General features: G+C 34.5%; 1 protein-coding gene across 2 annotated transcripts in view; it reads right to left on the bottom strand.

Annotated features, from left to right (window-relative positions):
* The window catches only part of KCNH8 (potassium voltage-gated channel subfamily H member 8), a 340,790-nt gene that overhangs the window by 74,236 nt on the left and 247,303 nt on the right, over positions 1–19,251 (bottom strand). For both annotated transcript variants that reach the window (XM_032267464.1, XM_032267473.1), the window contains one exon: positions 7,796–7,993. In XM_032267464.1, the coding sequence (XP_032123355.1) occupies positions 7,796–7,993 (198 nt within the window). The remainder of the gene's footprint in view (positions 1–7,795; positions 7,994–19,251) is intronic.

The following is a 19,251-nucleotide window of genomic DNA, read 5'->3' as shown; positions in this document are numbered from 1 at the left end:
TCACTGGGGGGGACCCAAGGGAAGCCTTGATTACTTTGTGATAATAATGCTTCATTGAAACTGAATATCTTCTCAGCGATGAACAATAATTTACTAGGAAGCTTTATCCAACCTCCAAAGCTGTGCTGATAACTCGATTAACCGGGGCAAATTCGTTAGGTGACTATAGGCAGTCACTGCTTAGTATGATAGAATTTTTAAAGACATGGGAAAATCTTTTTGGTATATTTTGTCTGATTGCAAAAAATATGAAAGGTGCTACCTAAACATTTAAAAAAATATGTATGGAAAATCTGGAAAACTATCTTTTGATATTGAGGCTATGTGTAATTTTATCTTTGTTTTTCATTTTTTTCTAAGTGTGTATTATAGAAAAAGATATAAATAAGAACATCATCTGCTTAAGTACCTATTTCCATTATTAAACTGTGAACTCCTTGAAGGAAAGTATCATATCTTAGTCACCTTTGTTTCCCCTGTATCTAGCACAGCTCTTGGCATAATTTAAGTATGCCATAATATTTACGGAACTGAAATGAGCCTCTGAGCCACTGGTAGTTTGATACTTTTTAAAAAAGTTTTGTAATTGTAAGCAAATTGTTTAAAAATCTATGATAAACAGTCAGGCCCAAACCCATCCCTTCACCCCCATCCCACTCACCAAAGTTAACCTTTTAAAATAAATTTTTGGGGTATTTTTGCAGTTGCCACCAAAATTGTGGACAATATGACTGTACTGCATTGCTTGACTCATTATTGTTAAGGCAAACCTAAAAACAACCTGATATGAAAGGCAAGAATTAGCTCACTATTACTCTGCTTCTTTTCTACACTCACACTTGATACATTATTTTTAGCTCATCTATTAAAATTTTACAAGGTAAAATTAAAATCAAAGATACATATAGAACACACTTGCTAAATGTGTAGCTCATTGAGATTTTTCAAAGTAAACATAGAATCACCACCTCCTGTCACTCTAGATGAATAAACAAAATGTTAGTATCCTGGAGGTTTCCCTTGTGTTCCCCTCATAGTCACTAACCAATTCCCTCACCAGAGGTAACAACAGTTACCAATTATATTACAATTAATAAGCTTTGCCTATCTTTAAACTTTGTCTAAGCAAAATCACACAGTATGAACTTTTTTGTGTCTGGCTTCTCCGCTGAGCATTGAGTTTGTAATATTCATCCATAGGGTTGCATGACATAGTAGTTCATTTAGTTATATTAGTGTATAATGCTCTCTTGAATAGGTATTTTACAATTATTTATTCTCCTAATAGATATTCCCAGTTTAAGATTCTTATAAAAATGCTTCTATAGACATCTATCTATCTATCTATCTATCTATCTATCTATCTATCTATCTATCTATCATCTATCTATCTCCTGAAGTATAGATGCATTTCCATTGGTTATATACTCAGAAGTGGAATGTTGAATTACAGAGTAGAGGTATATTCAGCTTTGGTAGATGTTGACAAAGCTGTACCAACTGACATGCCCATCAACAGTATAGGAGAGGTCAAGATGTTCTATATCCTCTCAAACACTTAGGGTTGCAGTGTTGTTAAACATATCATTTTGGTGAACGTAAAATGGTGTCTAATTTTGGTTTTAATTTGCATGTTCCTAATGATGTCAAACACTTTTTTTTAATATGTATGTTTGTCATCTATTCAGGTATTGGAAATCTATTTTTGAGGTGTTTTTTCAAGCTCTTGTCCATTTTGGGGAGTTGTCTGATTTTTTTTCTTACTGATTTAACAGTTCTTTATATATAGTAGATCAGAGTCCTTTGTCAGATAAACATTTGCAAATATCTTCTCCTATCTTGTAGCTTCCCTCTTCACATTTATAATAATGTCTTTTGATAAAAAAGAAGTTCTGCCATTCAGTTGATCATTCTTTGTCTTTATGGTTAGGGCTTTTTGTGTCATGATTAGGAAAACTTTGCCAAATCCCAGGTCATAAGAATATTCTCCTATATTACCTTTTAGAGGTTTTATTGTTTTCCCTCCTACATTTACATCAAAATCCACCTGGAATTAATTTTTATGTACAGTTTTAAGAGGAATCAAGGTTGTCTTCCAACAGGTAGATATAGATTTGACCTAACAACATTTTTTGAAAGTAGCATCTATGTTGCAAATGAAGTGACAACATAGATGTGAGCCTGTTTCTGAACTTTCTTCTATTTCATTGGCCTATTGGTCTATTATTGAACAAACACCATACCTTAATTACTATAACTTTGAAACACATCGAAATATATCTTGATATCTGTAGCAACAATCTTCCAACTTTGTTCTTTTTCATGATAGCTTTGACTGGTTTTAGCTCTTTTCCACTAAGTTTTAGAAACAACTTGTCAATTTTCAAACACACCCACACACAAACACACATCTACTGGAATTTTTATTGGGATCACATTGAATCTTTAGATTACTTCGAGTACAACTGGTATTTTCACAATGTTGAGTCCATAATTAGCAACCATCACCATTGTATACCCTTCTATTATTTTCTCACTAATGTTTTGTAATTTTCTGTGCAGAAGTCTTACCTATTTTTAGTTATAATTATTCATATATATTTAATGTTTTTGTAATCATTTTTAATGTTTTATTTCTAATTATTTGTTACTAGTACATAGAAATGCAATTTTTTTTGCATATTGATCTTGTATCCACAAACCTTACTGAATTCACTCATTAACTCTAACATTCATCTAAAGCTATTAGGATTACTTACTCATTTTGGGTGCTCTCAAAATACAGTTTTGTCTAGATATAATTTTTAGAAACGATTTTTGCTTTAAATTTCCTTGATTTATAGTTTTAAATATTCCTCCCATATATTAGTGGTTTGTACACTCCATAATTACAGAAAGTTTATATGGCATCTTAAATGGAAACTTTATATCACACACACACACACACACACACACACACACACACACACATATATATGAAGTTTATGCTTATATATGTCTATATGTATGTATATATAAGCAAATGTATATATGTTATATACACACATATACATATATGCTATCTACATACAAACATGCTTATATATATATACATATATAAGCATAAATATATCCTTTTTATATATGTATATATGTAAAATAAAATCTGTACAACTCGTGTGGAAATTCTGGTGGATTCCTAGAGGACTCCCAGGTGGATCCAGTCAGCATTTTTTCATTTCTTCTCACTGAGCAATATTATCTCTGTCCTTGATAACTACCTGAAGTTTTGGCAGTCCCCTTTCTCATTTAATATTGCTACTGCCTATTTTTCTAGTATATTGCATCCTTGCCAATAGCGATTTCATCAGCCTTGTGTGGGGGATTCCTAGTGAAATATCCTAGACTTAAGTCTGTGGTAACACAAACTTTAGATTTTTCTTTTTAAAAATAATTATTTGTTTATAAAAATTAAGTAAAATCAATTTATAGTACATAATAAAATGAATATTTTACAAAAAGTTTGCCAGGTCTTAGTGAGTCCTGCATTTAAACTCACTAAATCTTTGCTGCCTTATGTCTAAATTGGGGTATTAATAATCTGTATCTCACAGTATTATGAGAATTAAATGAACAAATTGCTCAATATTGTGAGCTCTTATGATTAGTTCTCAACGTTTTTCAAGTAATTGGTTAATCAGGAAATATTAAAATGCAGGCATCATTTTTCCTAGCCAGGGTAATTTTCACAATAATATAAAATTATTTCTCCATAAACACAAATATGAAAAGCTTTAATAAATTCAAGTCACTTAGTTGCCATTTGGCTTTCAAACATGCTAATTTCCTAAGTGCTGCTCAGGTCACCTACATTTTTTTAATGCCCCTTACCAATGAGCACTGATTTTGCACCAGAATATTTGCTCAATAAACATTCAAGAAACAAGTAACAAAGTGACATTGTCAGATTATTTCCCATATCTTTTGGCCTTGTGATTAGTGTAGCACCCACCTACAGAGAACAGCAGGGAATAAGCTGTGCCTAACAATTTTTGATTCAGTATTACAATACAATAAGTGGATCAATAGAGAATAAGCTCAATTATCTTACAGATTTTTTGAAATGTCAAGTTAGTAGAATTAAGCTTTGCACATTTCCCAAAATTTTCATCAGGAGTAGAAGAAACATGGGCAAATATTAAATAAGTATAGACTGTGTTTATCTGCAAAATTCTTATGATTTTGCTTGGCTGAAATATGGGCTATCACAGAGAATGGAAAGTATCAAAGTCATAATGCTGGATATGAAACAGTCACCATGGGGCCTGGCACATTGTAGCTCTTCAGAAAATGAGAATTCCTGTCCTCTGCTCCCTAGGCAGTCACTGCTCTACATCAGTCAAGAGCTTGTTACAGTTGGTATAGTCCCAGCATGCTACTTCAACAACTCTGCCACAGCACTGTCTTTCCAAGAAACTCTAACTGCTTCTGAACTTCCTAACTGATTTGGCACTTAGCATTTACTGCCTGGTATTGTTTAAAACTCTTTCCACACGTTTCAGCCTATCTTCTCCAAACTGAATCATAAGCTCCTTGAGGGAAGGTTTGTTTTTATGCTACTTTGATTTCACTGTATGCTGGGTGACCAATTGCTTAAGACCCACACACTCATATCACATCCGTCATGCAAGGAAACCTGTAGGAGCCATCTGCTATTATAAGGTTCAAAACTCAAAGTGATAGCGTGAATTAAGGTCATTAAGAGAACATGCTAATTGTTCTCACTCATAAGTGGATGTTGAACGATGAGAACATATGGATGCAGGGAGGGGAACATCACACACCGAGGCCTGTCAGAGGGTGGGAGGCTGGGGAGGGAGATCAGGGAGTGGGGTTTAGAATAGGGATAGCATTAGGAGAGATATCCAATGTAGAGGATGGGGTGATGGATGCAGCAAACCACCATGCCACGTGTATACCTATGTAACAAACCTGCACATTCTGCACATGTATCCCAGAACTTAAAGTATAGTAATAATAAGGAGCATTTCCCAACTCATTTTATGGATGTAGTATAATTTTGATATTGAAATTATACAAGGTCCTGATAGAAAAGGAAAATGCAGGCCAATATCACTCACAAATATGGATACAAAATTTTAAACATATTAACAAACTGAATCCAGATCTATGATTTTTAGAAAGTAATGCATCCTAATCAAGTTATGTTTATCCCAGGAATGTTAAGTCTCATTTAGTTATAGAAGTCACATAATTAATTTACCACAACAAAAAAATAAAAGATAAAAATAGATGATAAATTGTCTTATATGAAATAATAATGGTGCCAACCCCAATAGATTTGCTTAAAAAATTATGGTATTGTGTTAGAACACTTGGAGAATGGAGCATAACAACTAATAAATGTTTACATTTTATTCTATATTGATGTTGGCATATGATAGGCATTCAGTAAGTATTTGGTTATACATTTGATAGGATTTGGCCATATTCCCATCCAAATGTCAACTTGAATTGCAGTTCCTATAATCTCTACATGTTGTGCGGAGGGACCTGGTAGGAGGTAATTGCATCATGGGGGCTGCTTTTTCCTGCGTTGTTCTCCTGGTAGTGAATAAGTCTCACGAGATCTGATGATTTTATAAAGGGCAGTTCTCCTGCACACGCTCTCTTGCCTGCCACCATGTAAAATGTGCTTGTGTTCCTCCATTGCCATCCACCATGTTTGTGAGGCCTCCCAGCCATGTGGAACTGTGAGTCCATTAAACCTCTTTTTCTTTATAAATTACTCAATCTTGTGTATGTCTTTATTAGCACCATGAGAACAAACTAATACAACATTTGAATACATAAATGGTTGAATCAGACCTGTTGTTTTCCTTCCTTCCTATTGTGCGTCTGTCTAGCTTGTTCTTTTCTTCCTGCTTAAAAAAATTACATGCAATAATTCATGTTATCCAAATTTGTAAAAAAAAAAAAAATATATATATATATATATATATATATGTTAAATGCTATATAGTGAAAAGTCCTTCTTTGCTGTTGACTCTTATTAAAATTTCTTTATGCATTAAGAAGTATCATTCATAGGTTGGCTCTCCTTAGCCTGCTTTCTACTGCTAGGGTTTTCTCTACTCTTTTTAAGTTTGTTCCTCTCTGTCTTTGTCACTCACTCTTTTTCTTTCTTTTGCCTGCCTGCCTGCTTTCCATCCTTGATCTCTCTCTCTCCCTTCCCTCTTTTTCTCCCTTTTTGTTTTTTCTCTTTTTCTTCCTTCCCTTCAGTTCCTTTTTCTTTCCTTCTTTTTATCCTTTATTACTCATTATATTCTTTGCAATATCTATTCCCTTTTTCCTTCAATTTTATCTTTGTGCATAAGATGGCTTTGCTTTTTTCTTTTGCATCTTTGCTTTGCTATTTTAGCTTATTTTTAACCTATCTTTTCTAAGATACTTCATTTCTGTTTGTGATCTTCTTTAATAACAGTAATAGCTTTATGAATATATTTAGAATTACTGTATTTTGTTAGGATGATCTCTGCAAATACGAATGGTCTGTGTGATTCTTTGTGAGTTGAGCCTTCTTCTCTACCAAACTTGCTCACTTGGCACTCTTACTTGTAACAAAAGAGTTTGATAACTTCTGTACTTTATATCATGAACCTCACACTTAGGAAGTGTATTTTTGCTGATGCTTTCTGAGATTTGACATGCTAGACCCTCTTGTCTCTTCTTCCCATCTCTTCTCACATTTGGCATCTACCAGTCTCAGTTTTTGCAGTCTTTATGTATATTTATGAATTAAGTATAGCTGTCTCTTACTTTAACTGAGTATGGAGCTTGCCAGCTTTAAAAAATATTCTCAATGCTTTAAAAAATGTGATTTCCTTGAAGAGAAGTATAAAATGCAGACTATTTTGTTATGTTCATATAAGAAATATTTGTTCCTTATTTTTGATTGTCATCAAATTCTCTAGAGAGCATATTAGGCAAGTTTCCTAACTTTTTAATGTTTTGAGATTTCTCAAGTATTTGGGGCTTTCATTCCAGGAGTGGGGATAGATGTTTGCTGAATCAACTACCCTTTTGCACTGAGTCTCTTATAAAAGAGTTGCCTAGAGAGAGAAGTGTGAAGACTATGAAAATACAATTCACATCTAAAGGAAATTTGTTTTGTTATTGGGAGAAGTACTGCTGATTTTGCTAATACCCTTGCTTTACAGAGAGCAGCGTTTATTCCTAGTCATATAATATTACATCAGAGATAGAACCACAGGTGCCTCTTGTCTAATACATCACTTGAAAGATGAAGAAACTGAGTGAAGAGTTTGAAATGGACTTGATCCCTAGATTCAAGGCCACAATGTGGACCAGAAAGAGGTCACATGTAAAAGTAAGTTGGAGGATCTAGGGAAAGTCATGTTCTAAGCCACTGTCCAGGGTACATATCCTAGTGGGCAGGGCAACTGTGTATTATAAATTTGCCTACATGCCCACCTCTTACTTCCTCTTACCTTTGCAGGTTAAACCGATAAGCTGTAGAGGTAATGATTCTATATAGGAGCCCCACATGTTAACCTAGCCCTATTCTTCTCAAATGCATGCTCTAGTGTGTTAATCTCTCAAGTCTCTTTTCATATGAAACCACAGAGACAACAACAGTGTTGCATCTAGACTATCTAATTAGCACTTTTAGAATCTTCCAATGTTAACCAATTTATCATATTTCAGGACAGAGTAAACAGGCAGTGACAGGCAGGCACAATTCCTCTTCTTGCTATAAAAGATGTTCTCTTACCACCAATCAGCATGGTGCAGATGGAGAAGATCTTTTCTGCATCTGTATTAGCAGAAACGTTCCCAAAACCCACACTGGTGAGGCTGCTCAGCGTGAAGTACAGAGCGGCAATATAGGCACTTCGGATCGATGGGCCCCCCAAGGTATTGTTTCCATAGTATGGAGATTCCAGTCTCTTTCCCAACTCATGAAGCCAACCTGTAATGGAGGAAATAATGCAAGTTAGAGAACAAAAAGTGAAGTCTCAGTATTAGCACATAAGAGTAATAATAAATGAACATTTGGGGAGGTAATAATTTGCTCGGGGGAAGAAGAAGGTAAAATGGAAATTAAAGGCAAGCTATTAGATTTCATTGTATAAAAGTGAAAATACAATTTTACTCATGCTGTTCTCTATAATACACACAGCATATAAATATGAATTCCTGACTGGATCGATGGTCAAATCTAAACAAGTTACTCTAATGCAAGAAACAAACTGCAAGGATGGCTACTCTCAGAAACAGTGTTGTTTATTTCACTTGCCCTGTTAAGCTCATCTCATTTGGAATTATAAGAAACAAAAAGACTGAGTAAATATTTCAAAACACAACGTGATGATAAATTACAACAGCCCTGAGTCTAGACGTCAGAGGTGAGAAGTCTAGAAGTCTAGGTGAGATGGACTTTATTTCCATTATGTAAAACTCATTCCCTTTGTATTCACCTGCGGCTGTATACAGTTGTCTTACAAATCTCAGCTCATGTTACTTTACTCAGGAAGCTTTTTCTGCAGCCCCATTCTGAAATTAGGGTTGGAAGGGGGAAATCTTGTACAAGTAATCAATACTTGCAATTTATTAGAATTGAATGCCCATCTACAAACTCTTTTATGATACTATGTATATATGTGTCCAAATTTATCAAATTAAATGCTTTATAAATATATATATATATAGTTCATTGTATATTATGCTGTCAGAAAGCTGTAAACAACATATATTAATAAACTTGAGAAGATATCATTTCTAGAATTTAAACACAACACAGGAAACACTTTGAAATTTTTTACTGAAAATATTTGTCCTTTAAGATTTTATGTGTCCCTCAAGATTTTATATTTTATGATTCTCTCCTCCTCTCTATGTCTATGTGTTGTAACAAACAATATCAATGCAGCTGAACTCATAATGTTCATAAGGCTTTTTGTAATGGATACTACTACTTTGTAATAAACATTTCATTGAATGGCTGCTCAAGAGATGAAAACCCATTGCACTCTTAAGCAGTAATAATATTATCGCTATCAACCAAGCTTATAGATTATAAAGCTGTGCTAGGTAATTAAAATGCACATTTGAAGCAGCTGGGAATTCCTTGGGACCAAGGAGAAGTGCTTAGGGGCAAGAACTGTGCCTTATACCTTCTGCGTTTCTACAGAGTGTTTTTCAACCTTTAGCTTGCATCAGAAACACCTAGAAGGCTTGCTAAAAAGAGCTCACAGGGTCCAAACCAATAATTTATTTGGTGGTTTTGGTCCTGTATTCTCTGAACAAAATCACTTTGCATATCATTTACTTTCCTTAATAAAATAGGATAAAGGTTTGTGTTGGAATGCACAGATGATATGCCTACTCAATGTTTGTTCATTTACACACGTGTGAGATGATGTGCCTCTGAAGTGGTTCAGGGAGTAACACACAGACAACAGATCTAATTTTGTTGATACCTCTTTTCTGTCTAGCCAACTGTTTTGTCTATTTTGAGAAACATCTCATTCTTTAAAAGGGTTGCCCTGAACTGTGCTACAGCTAATGAAGCAGAAGCAATAATGATGATGAAAAAAACTGGTAACACGGAAAGTAGGTAACACCCACAATTCGGGGATTGGCTATGTGGGCCAAATAAAACTTTTTCACAGAAAAGCTCATCTGAAATGAGAGCACATGTTCCACTGTAACAAGACAGAATGTCACTGTACTGTTACAGAAGAAGCAATTTAACCAATTTGGAATCCAATCATTTTTTATGCTGGAGAAACTCATGTATCTAAAAGAAAGAATGTCCTAGAACAGTCTGTTTCTGCTCAAATTTCTTTTTCCTAAAGAACATTTTGAAGAAAAAAGAATATACAACATAATGTATACAACATAAAGAATATACAAAATATATTCATAAATTTACTGAATACATTGACATGATAAAAACAAAAGATATCATAAAATAATATCAGTAAAATAGATTTCATGTATAAAATAAATTTATGAAATAATTAGTTTCAAAGACAATGACTCTTAAGAATCATTCCTAGAAGAGTTTATCAGCATAATTCAATCAGTGTATTTTTCATTGCATACTAACCATAGACCCAGTATTTTGCTTAATTACATACTTTTAACTCTAAATAGGAGTTTATTTTACTCTTTAGATTTCCTACAACAATATACTTTGGTTTACTATTTATATGTGTTCATTCACAATGTGTACAGGTGTGATCTGTTTTATACAACAGATGTATTCCTAAAAAGTCTGATTTATGTTAGCGTTTGGTGAATTAACAGATATTTTAGGTTTAATATAAGGAATGTGAGTATGCTATTTAAGAAAAACCTATGGAGAAACTCTGGTTATATAAAATACTTCCATAATATGAAAAAACACCTGGTAAAAGATAAGCTTGTGAAATCAGATTCAGATGTTTGTTCAACGATGTGTGTAGAGAGAAAGGGGAGAAATAATTAGCAAGTACTTAATCACACCTTTAATTCAAAATGGTGTTTTACTTAATTTGGTATGAATGAGCCATGTTGTAAAAGAAGTTAGCTAGCAGCACATGAGGGTTTCCTTATCAGCAGGTTAGCACACCGTTAACATTTTCCCAAGTGCTACCTGTGCTCTAGATACTCTGCTAAAATGGTACATCCCATCTCATTTACGTGTACTAACCCTATGGAATAGATACAATTACAGTCCATATTTTGATTCATTATTTCATTAATAATTACAAAGCCTTAGGAATTGTTATCTCTACTTTAAAGAGGTGAAAAATAAGGCTCAGAGACATTCAATAATAACTTGTTCAAAGTGGCATGATGAGAATTTTAACCCAGAGGTAATCATTTTGTTGTATTTTTTCCTACAGTGGTCTTTTGGACATATTTTGATTTTTTCTTCAGTTTTTTCGGGGTATAATTAAATAAATACAAATTTTATATATTTATAGTATATGACATGATATTTCAATATATATGATGAAATGATTACCACCATCAAGCCCAGTAACATATCCATCAACTCACATTATCTTTTTGTGTGTGTGCAGAAAACATTTAAGATTTACTCTTAGCAGTTTTCAAGCTTTAAATACATTATTAAATATACAAGAGTTCATTTGTATAGTTATCTCTTGATGCTGTACAAAAGATCATTTCAAATTATCATTTTAAATTGTGCTGCATTGAGATCATTATTAAATAAGTGCATACTTCCCACTTTAGTGGAAAAATGTGTCCCAAAAGCACAACATCATACCAGAGAAAATAGAATTATCCAAATGCAATCTACAATATAAACATAGCATACCTTGGTATTTAGAATCTGAATATTACTTTAACAGTAATTAAGAAGTGTCAAATGCAAATTTCAAGCATAAAAAATAACTAACATTTGTTTCCCCTCTCTCCACAATTCTGAAGATCCACTTAATAATCATCCTTGTGGACTTCATTAGGGTAGGAGGTGGAAAAGCACTGTGATTTTTGTGATGCAAAAGGTAGCAATCAGTTTGCTGGGAGAGGCAGAGCACTGGAAGAAAATGATTACGATGGGGGACAACTTGAGAGCTTCTCTAGCCTCTTTAGCCTCCTAAGCAAGGGCCTGAAGCATGGGAATACTCAGCTGCAGAAGTGACTGAGAGATATCAGGTTAAGTTTCAGAAGTCTTTGTGTGTGTGCGTGTCTTTATGTCTGTGAAAGGGAGATGGAGGTGTGGGGGGTTACTGGTGAAGTATGGTATTACTGCTACAAATACTGAATAAGATGAAATATCAGAGAAAAGCTTGAGATTTCATATCTGTTGCTCTATTGGGATTCTACTCTTGGTCTTGCTACTAACTGAGTAGCTCTGTGGGCCTTCCTAGAATTCCATTTTTTAAACTAAAATATGAAGTGATTGAGTCATCTCTGGTTTGCTTTCACATCTAAGATTTTGTGAAATAATATTCTGTAATGCTTCTTCACAAATGACCTTTTTTTAAAGCAAAATTCTGTGTAATAAAGCATGATTTTTGAATTTATCTTTAATTATTTGAGGGAAGATCTATCAGCAAATATTGATGAGGTAAAGATGGAAGATTTTCACATTCTCATGTATCATTTGTACTCTTTTTCTATTGCTGAACAACATTCCAGAGCAAGCAATATTATATATTGTTAGTACTGTCAAGAAAAAAATGTCCCACTTGTGCTAAACTAGTCCAGAGGTTGCCAGTTCATAGTAGTCTCATAAAAGTTAAAAAGTTTGTATGATAGGAACATTTTGAACATTGATTACTAAAGTATAGCATTTCACTTAAGCAATGATTAATTGAAAGACTGTACAGCATTGTAAACTGCTAAAATAGACCACCATCACATGTACAAAAAAACCTAAAAACCAAAAAACAAGCAAACAAAAACACCCTAAACAATCTGAAGCCAGAGTTGAGCAGCTTCTATAGAGCTCTATGGTTAATTCTAAGAAGGAAAAGAACAGGCCATCTGTTTCCAGCTAACTGGGGCACTTCCAAATGCCTCTTAAGTCTCGGCTAACAATAGAAAAAAGTGTAACAAAGATTAGGCTCATGGTTAAGTTGGCAGAACATAAACTATGGACCACTGCATTTAACCTTCTTACGTAAAATACTTATAATTCAAAATGCTTTCAGATCTGTGCCCCAACATGGGCATTTATTTCATGGATAGTTACTCTAGAGTTTCTCATGGCTTAAACAGCTTTGTGGGACACACATTTGTGCCTGAGCTCAGAGTATCATTTACAAACAAACCTTTTTAGTCAGTAAGAAAATCTTAATTGAAAGTACTCATCACTTGCATTAATCACAACAAAAACATGTTTTAGGAAGACAATTTGGGATAAAAGTAATTAAGTCCAGCCAAATTATTTTATTATTGATATGCTAAAGTTTACATGAATTATCTGCCCCAAATTTCCTTCTTGTCCTCTCTTTTCTCTAAAAGTTTCAGGCTGGTGAAAAGCTAGAGAGGAAAAATGAAGTGACAGGTCTTATCTCAAATTTGTACATCATTTCTCAACTGTTTTTGGTAGTTCCCTGGCAGTTATTTAACTTAAAAGGATAGGGTTTTGTCATCTGTTGAAAAGGCATCTCAAGTTTCCCTGGTTTGCAAAACTTCAAAAGAAAATTCTAATTACATTTTTTCCAAAAATATTGGAGAGGGATGCATTTTCTAATAATCATAAAAGTAACTGTAAAATAAATTAGACCAAATAATGTTTGAATATTGTATACAAATAACCTGTTAAAAAGTTCACTGGATTTTGTTTACCTTAGCTTGGTATTGAAACTGTTCCACTGAGAGCAAACAAATCCCAAAACTAGCAGAGGTTAAGAAATAACAAAAATCAGAGTTGAACAGAAGGAGATAGAAATAATGAAGAGATTCATTCAAAAGATCAATGAATCCAGGAGCTGGTTTTTTGAAAAAATAAAATAGACCACTAGCTAGACTAATGAAGAAGATTCAAATAAACACAATCAGAAATGATAAGGGTGATATTACCACTGGCTCCACGGAAAAACAGCCATAAGAGAATATTATAAACATCTCTATGCACATAAACTAGAAAATTTAGAAGAAATGGATAAATTCCTGGACATATACACCCTCCCAAGATTGAAACAGAAATTAAATCTCTGAACAGGCTAATAACTAGTTCTGAAATTGAGGCAGTAATAAGTAGCCTACCAACTAAAAAAAAAAAAAAAACAAAAAACAACAATCCAGGACTACACAGATTTCTAGCTGAAGTCTACCAGCTGTGCAAAGAAGAGCTGGTACCATTACTACTGAAAGTATTCCAAAAAACTGAAAAGGAGGGAGTACTTTCTAACTCATTCCATGAGGCCAGCATTATCCTGATTCCTAAACCTGGCAGAGGTACAAAAAAGAAAGGGAACTTCAGGCCAATACCCTTAATGATTATCAATGCAAAAACAGTCAACAAAATACTAGCAAACTGAATCCAGCAGCACATCAAAAAGCTTATCCACCACAATCAAGTTGTCTTCATGCCAGAGATGCAAGGTTGGTTCAATGTACACAAATCAGTAAATGTGATGCATCACATAAACATAACTAAAGACAAAACCCAGGCCATTAATAGATATAGAAAAGGCTTTTGATAAATTTCATCATCCCTTCATGTTAAAAACTCTCAATAAACTAGGTATTGAAGGAACATACCTCAAAAAATAGCACATATGACAAACCCACAGCCAACATCATGCTTAGTGGCTTAAAGCTGGAAGCATTCCCCTTGAAAACTGGCAAAAGACAAGGATGCTCTCTCTCACCAATTCTATTCAACATATTATTGGAAGTTCTGGTCAGGGCTATCGGGCAAGAGAAAGAAAGAAAGCATATTCAAATAGAGAGGAAGTCAAACGGTCTCTGTTTGCATATGACATAAATCTATATCCAGAAAACCCCATTGTCTCAGCCCAAAAGCTTCTTAAGCTGATATACAATTTCAGCAAAGTCTCAGGATACAAAATCAACATGCAAAAATCACTAGCATTTCTATTTATCAACAATGGTCAACCTGAGAACCAAATCGCAAACTATCATTCACAATAAAATACCTAGGAATGCAGCTAACTAGAGAGATGAGAAATCTCTAGAAGAAGAACTACAAAACACTGCTAAAGAAAATCAAATGACACAAACAAATGGAAAAGCATTCTATGCTCAGGCATAAAAGGAATTAATACTATTAAAATGGCCATACTGCCCAAAGCAATTTATAGATTCAATGCTACTCCTATTAAACTACCATTGACATTCTTCACAGAACTAAAAGAAAACTATTTTTAAATTCATATGTAACCAAAAAAAGGGCCTGAATAGCCAAGATAATCCAAAGGAAAAAAAAACAAACCAAAGCTGGAGGCATCATGCTACCCAACTTCAAAGTATGCTACAAGGCTGCAGTAACCAATAGAGCGTGGTACTGGTACAATCATTCTCAGCAATCTGACACAGGAGCAGAAAAATCAAACACCGCATGTTCTCACTCATAGGCGGGTGTTAAACAATGGGAACACATGGACACAGGAAAGGGAGCACTACACACTGGGGTCTGTTGGAGGGAAATAGGGGAGGGACAGTGGGGAGTGGGGAGTTGGGGGGGATGGCATGGGGAGAAATTCCAGATATAGGTGAGGGGGAGGAAGGCAGCAAATCACACTGCCACGTGTGTACCTATGCAACAATCTTGCATGTTCTTCACATGTACCCCCAAACCTAAAATGCAATTAAAAAAAAAAAAAGAACAGGCACATAGACTAATGGAACAGAATAGAGAATCCAGAAATAAGATCACACACCTACAACTATCTGATCTTTGACAAACTTGGCAAAAACAAGCAATGGGGAAATGATTCCCTATTTAACAAATGGTGCTGGGATAACAGGCTAGCCATATGCAGAAGATTGAAATTGGACCCCTTCCCTACACCATATACAAAAATTAAGTCTAGATGGATTAAACAAATACATTTGACCCATTAATCCCATTACTGGGTATGTACCCAGAGGAATATAAATCATTCTATTTTAAAGACATGCATGCATATGTTCATTGCAGCACTATTCTTAATAGCAAAGACATGAAATCAACCTAAATGGCCTAATGACAGACTGGATAAAGAAAATGTGGTAGATATACATCATGGAATACTCTGCAGCCAGAAAAAAACAAGATCAAGTCTTTCGTGGGAACATGGACAGAGCTGGAGGGTATTATCCTTAGCAAACTAACGCGGGAACAAAAAACCAAATACTGCATATTCTCACTTATAAGTGGGAGCTTAATAATGAGAACACATGGACACAGTGAGAACAACACACACTGGAGCCTTTCAGAGGGCAGAGGGTGGGAAGAGGTAGATAATCAGGAAAATCAATTAATGCATACTAGGCTTAATATCTAGGTGATGAAATAATCTGTACAAAAACTCACATGAAACAAGTTTACCTATGTAACAAACCTGTGTTTGTACTTTTAAAAGCTAAGAAACTGTTCTAAAAGATTTTTATTCATGTTTCTAGGAAATGTCCAAGTATCAAAAGGAAACACCAATTTTGAGGTGTCAAGTTTCGTTAGAAGAGCGAATTCTGACTCTTACGCATTTACAAACGTATAAGTAACTTTGTTTCATGGCTTGATAGGTGTGAAAAACAATAGGTAGTGGGAGTTTGCATGAACATTCCAAAATAAGTTTTCAGCCAGTGTGTGGTGAAGCGATTGGCTTTGAAGTAAACGCAGGGCAATGACATTGTCTTGGAGAGACCTATGGGGGGGTGGGCACAGTCATTTTGAAAAATAAGAATTAGATAGAATGCAGAGAGACAACACACAAGAGAACAAGAAATACAGCGAAATGCAGAAGAGAAACGTGAGTACAGAGAAATGTGTCAGACCTAGGTAGTGCAGTAAACCTTGATAACTCAGAAGGCAAGCAATGCAGCATATGAAGATTGCATAAGCAATCTGGTCTTGAAATTATGTTACCTGACTTTTTTATGTCTTGGTTCTGTCTCTTAGTGGTCATGTAATGTAAGTTTACATATTCTTCTTTCAGTGTTCTCACTAAAATGGAGAATATGATAATGACTTACTTCATAGACTGTTGTGAGGATAACTGACATGATTCACATAAAGTGCTTAGCAGAACACAGTATTACATGTAGAGGGCACTCAATATAATACTTTTATTATCGTTGCTGCTGTTTCAAAGGAATATGGGATTTCTGTTTTACTGAAAGTTATGCAGACTTCAAAAATCCTTCATTATTGAAAACCATACTGCCCAAAGCAATTTATAGATTGCTAACCCTATATAAAATATTAATTTAGCATCCTAATTCCATAAGTAGAAAATAATGTACACAATTGTATCGTTCTTAGAAATCAAAGACCTTACATCATTCATATATACAAATGACACTTTCCTTATTAGGTTCCGAAGACATTAAATGGTTAAGACATAGAGTCAGAATATTTTCTGGCATTGATTTATTTTGCTGTCACTTGATTCCTTATGATAACAATAGTATGTTGTAATAATCTTTTTTGTGTATTTGTGTAGGAGACCATGACCTAATGTGCTAAGTACTTTATATAGTATTTACTTGAATACTACATCAGGTAATTTAATTTCTTACAACTCTAAGAACAATGCATTACAATCTGAAATGTTGATATTAAAATATTGGTACTTAAGAAGGTTAAAACAAAACATAACCAAGGGTGGACATCTGTTAGGGAGAAGGACCAGGTTTTGAATCTGGGTTTGTCTGAATTGAAAGTCATTACACTTTTTAATATGCTCCTACCTCCTGATCCTTCTTGTTAGTCAAGGTTTTGATATTAATGAACTTCTGATTGATTTCATAGAAATGGCTACCCCAGTAGATTTTTCTAAGTGCTGTTTTCTTCCACCTGCAAATAGGAATTTCTCATGTTGTCTACTATCTACCTACTGCAGACCTTGAGCATGAAAATTGTTTTGAACACTTACCCACCCCTTCTCCCAGAAACTCTAGCTATTATTCCAAAGGCAGTTGGTGGGAGGGTGTGTTAATGTTCTGTGTATGAAAAGATTGGTAACAGAAGAACTTTTCAGAACCACAGATTGAACTCTCAGCATCTTCTCAGTGGTTCATTTTCCAGCTATAGAATTCTTTGGTTACGGTCTTGTGAACTTTGCAAGATATTGACATAGGTTATACCTATGCTGTGAAGACATTGATAACCTCATAAATTTTGTTTACAATAACCCATTTCCTATATAATTTCTTGGACCTTATCAAAAATATTGAATAAACTAAGAACTTCAAATCACATTTTAGCCATACCATTCATTGACATTTGACTTCTAATTTCACTTACGCCAACTATCTGTTTAGAAATCTATTATTTGGCAATTATAATGTCTTTTCAATGGATTTAAAAGAATGGAAAGAAGGACAAAAGGTGGTTTAGGCTCCAGCATGGCACACAAAAGCTGGTTTAATTCACATTTTAACCAAAGTACAGTATCTAGTTTTAAATAGATAAACCTAACTAGAATTGACAGTGTTTTTTTTTTTTTTTTTTTTTTTTTTTTTTTTTTAAGCACTCCCAAAAAAATGGGCCAATATCCTTTAAACATTGAAGGATATGATTAGTCGATATCTAGATCCAACTCATCTTACTTTAAAGATAGAGACTGCTTACCTCTTTGGCATAACTTTTTATGTTTCTGTTCCTAGCCATGTCCATTGGCATCCTTTGGTGCTTTGCCCTGTGACACTTATTATATGAGATGAGACATTTTATTAAACAAAATCATGAATAAATGTGAATCACCAACTCAAGACAAAAGGGAAAGGAAAGGAGATTTCAGAAAGGAGAATGAGATACATTGCATGAAGAAGGAAATATTTACTGACCAAAGAGCAAACACATAGGATGAAAGGGGCAAATGCCAAAGGATCAAGAGCAATGATATATTTTGTTTAAAAGTAGGCAAAAGTGGAAAGAAGGATGGGATTGCTAAAGTGGCTGATTGCCAAGAAGCAAAGTCACAGTTTTGAGTGTTCAACCTCCCCTACTGTTCAAGACCATATCATATCACTCAGTTATGAGGCTAACAGCAAACTCAACGGCCATCCACTCTAATATTTAAACTTATAACATTCAGTCAAATGACATCTAGCCCCTGGATATCTATGGCAAAACCAAATTTACTTTATATCCTTGTATGTCATACTAATTTTGCGAAAATTATGATGATCAGAAAGTTATTTCTGGTGCAGGGAACATCAGGGGCCCCAATATGCATACCTACCTGAGAGGTGTGGGGATATGAAAACCATACAAGCTAACAGAAATTTAATGTACATACTTGCCTGAGTCTTGCCCTACCAATCTGGAAAAAAATGTCTTCATTATATGTCATTGGATGGTATTTTCAAGAAACTCAAATTTCAGGAAGCATGTTTTAATTTCCACGTGCAAGTTTTATAGGTGTCCCCCAGGGAAAGAACTCTGCAACTTTGGCCATGTACCAGAAGTACATCTTGCTGTGCAACAGGCACAGCAACAATGGGAATATGGAATTCCAGGAACACCAGAGCACAGCAGGAGCATAGCCCAGCAGGACTGAGGGAGCAGCATCAGGGACTCTGAGGGAG

Source organism: Sapajus apella, unplaced genomic scaffold (genome assembly GCF_009761245.1).
Source record: "Sapajus apella isolate SASKATOON/1434 unplaced genomic scaffold, GSC_monkey_1.0 scaffold4, whole genome shotgun sequence".
Lineage (NCBI taxonomy): Eukaryota > Metazoa > Chordata > Mammalia > Primates > Cebidae > Sapajus > Sapajus apella.
The sequence above is the reverse complement of the archived record's forward strand: the minus strand, read 5'-3'. Positions and strand labels throughout refer to the sequence as shown.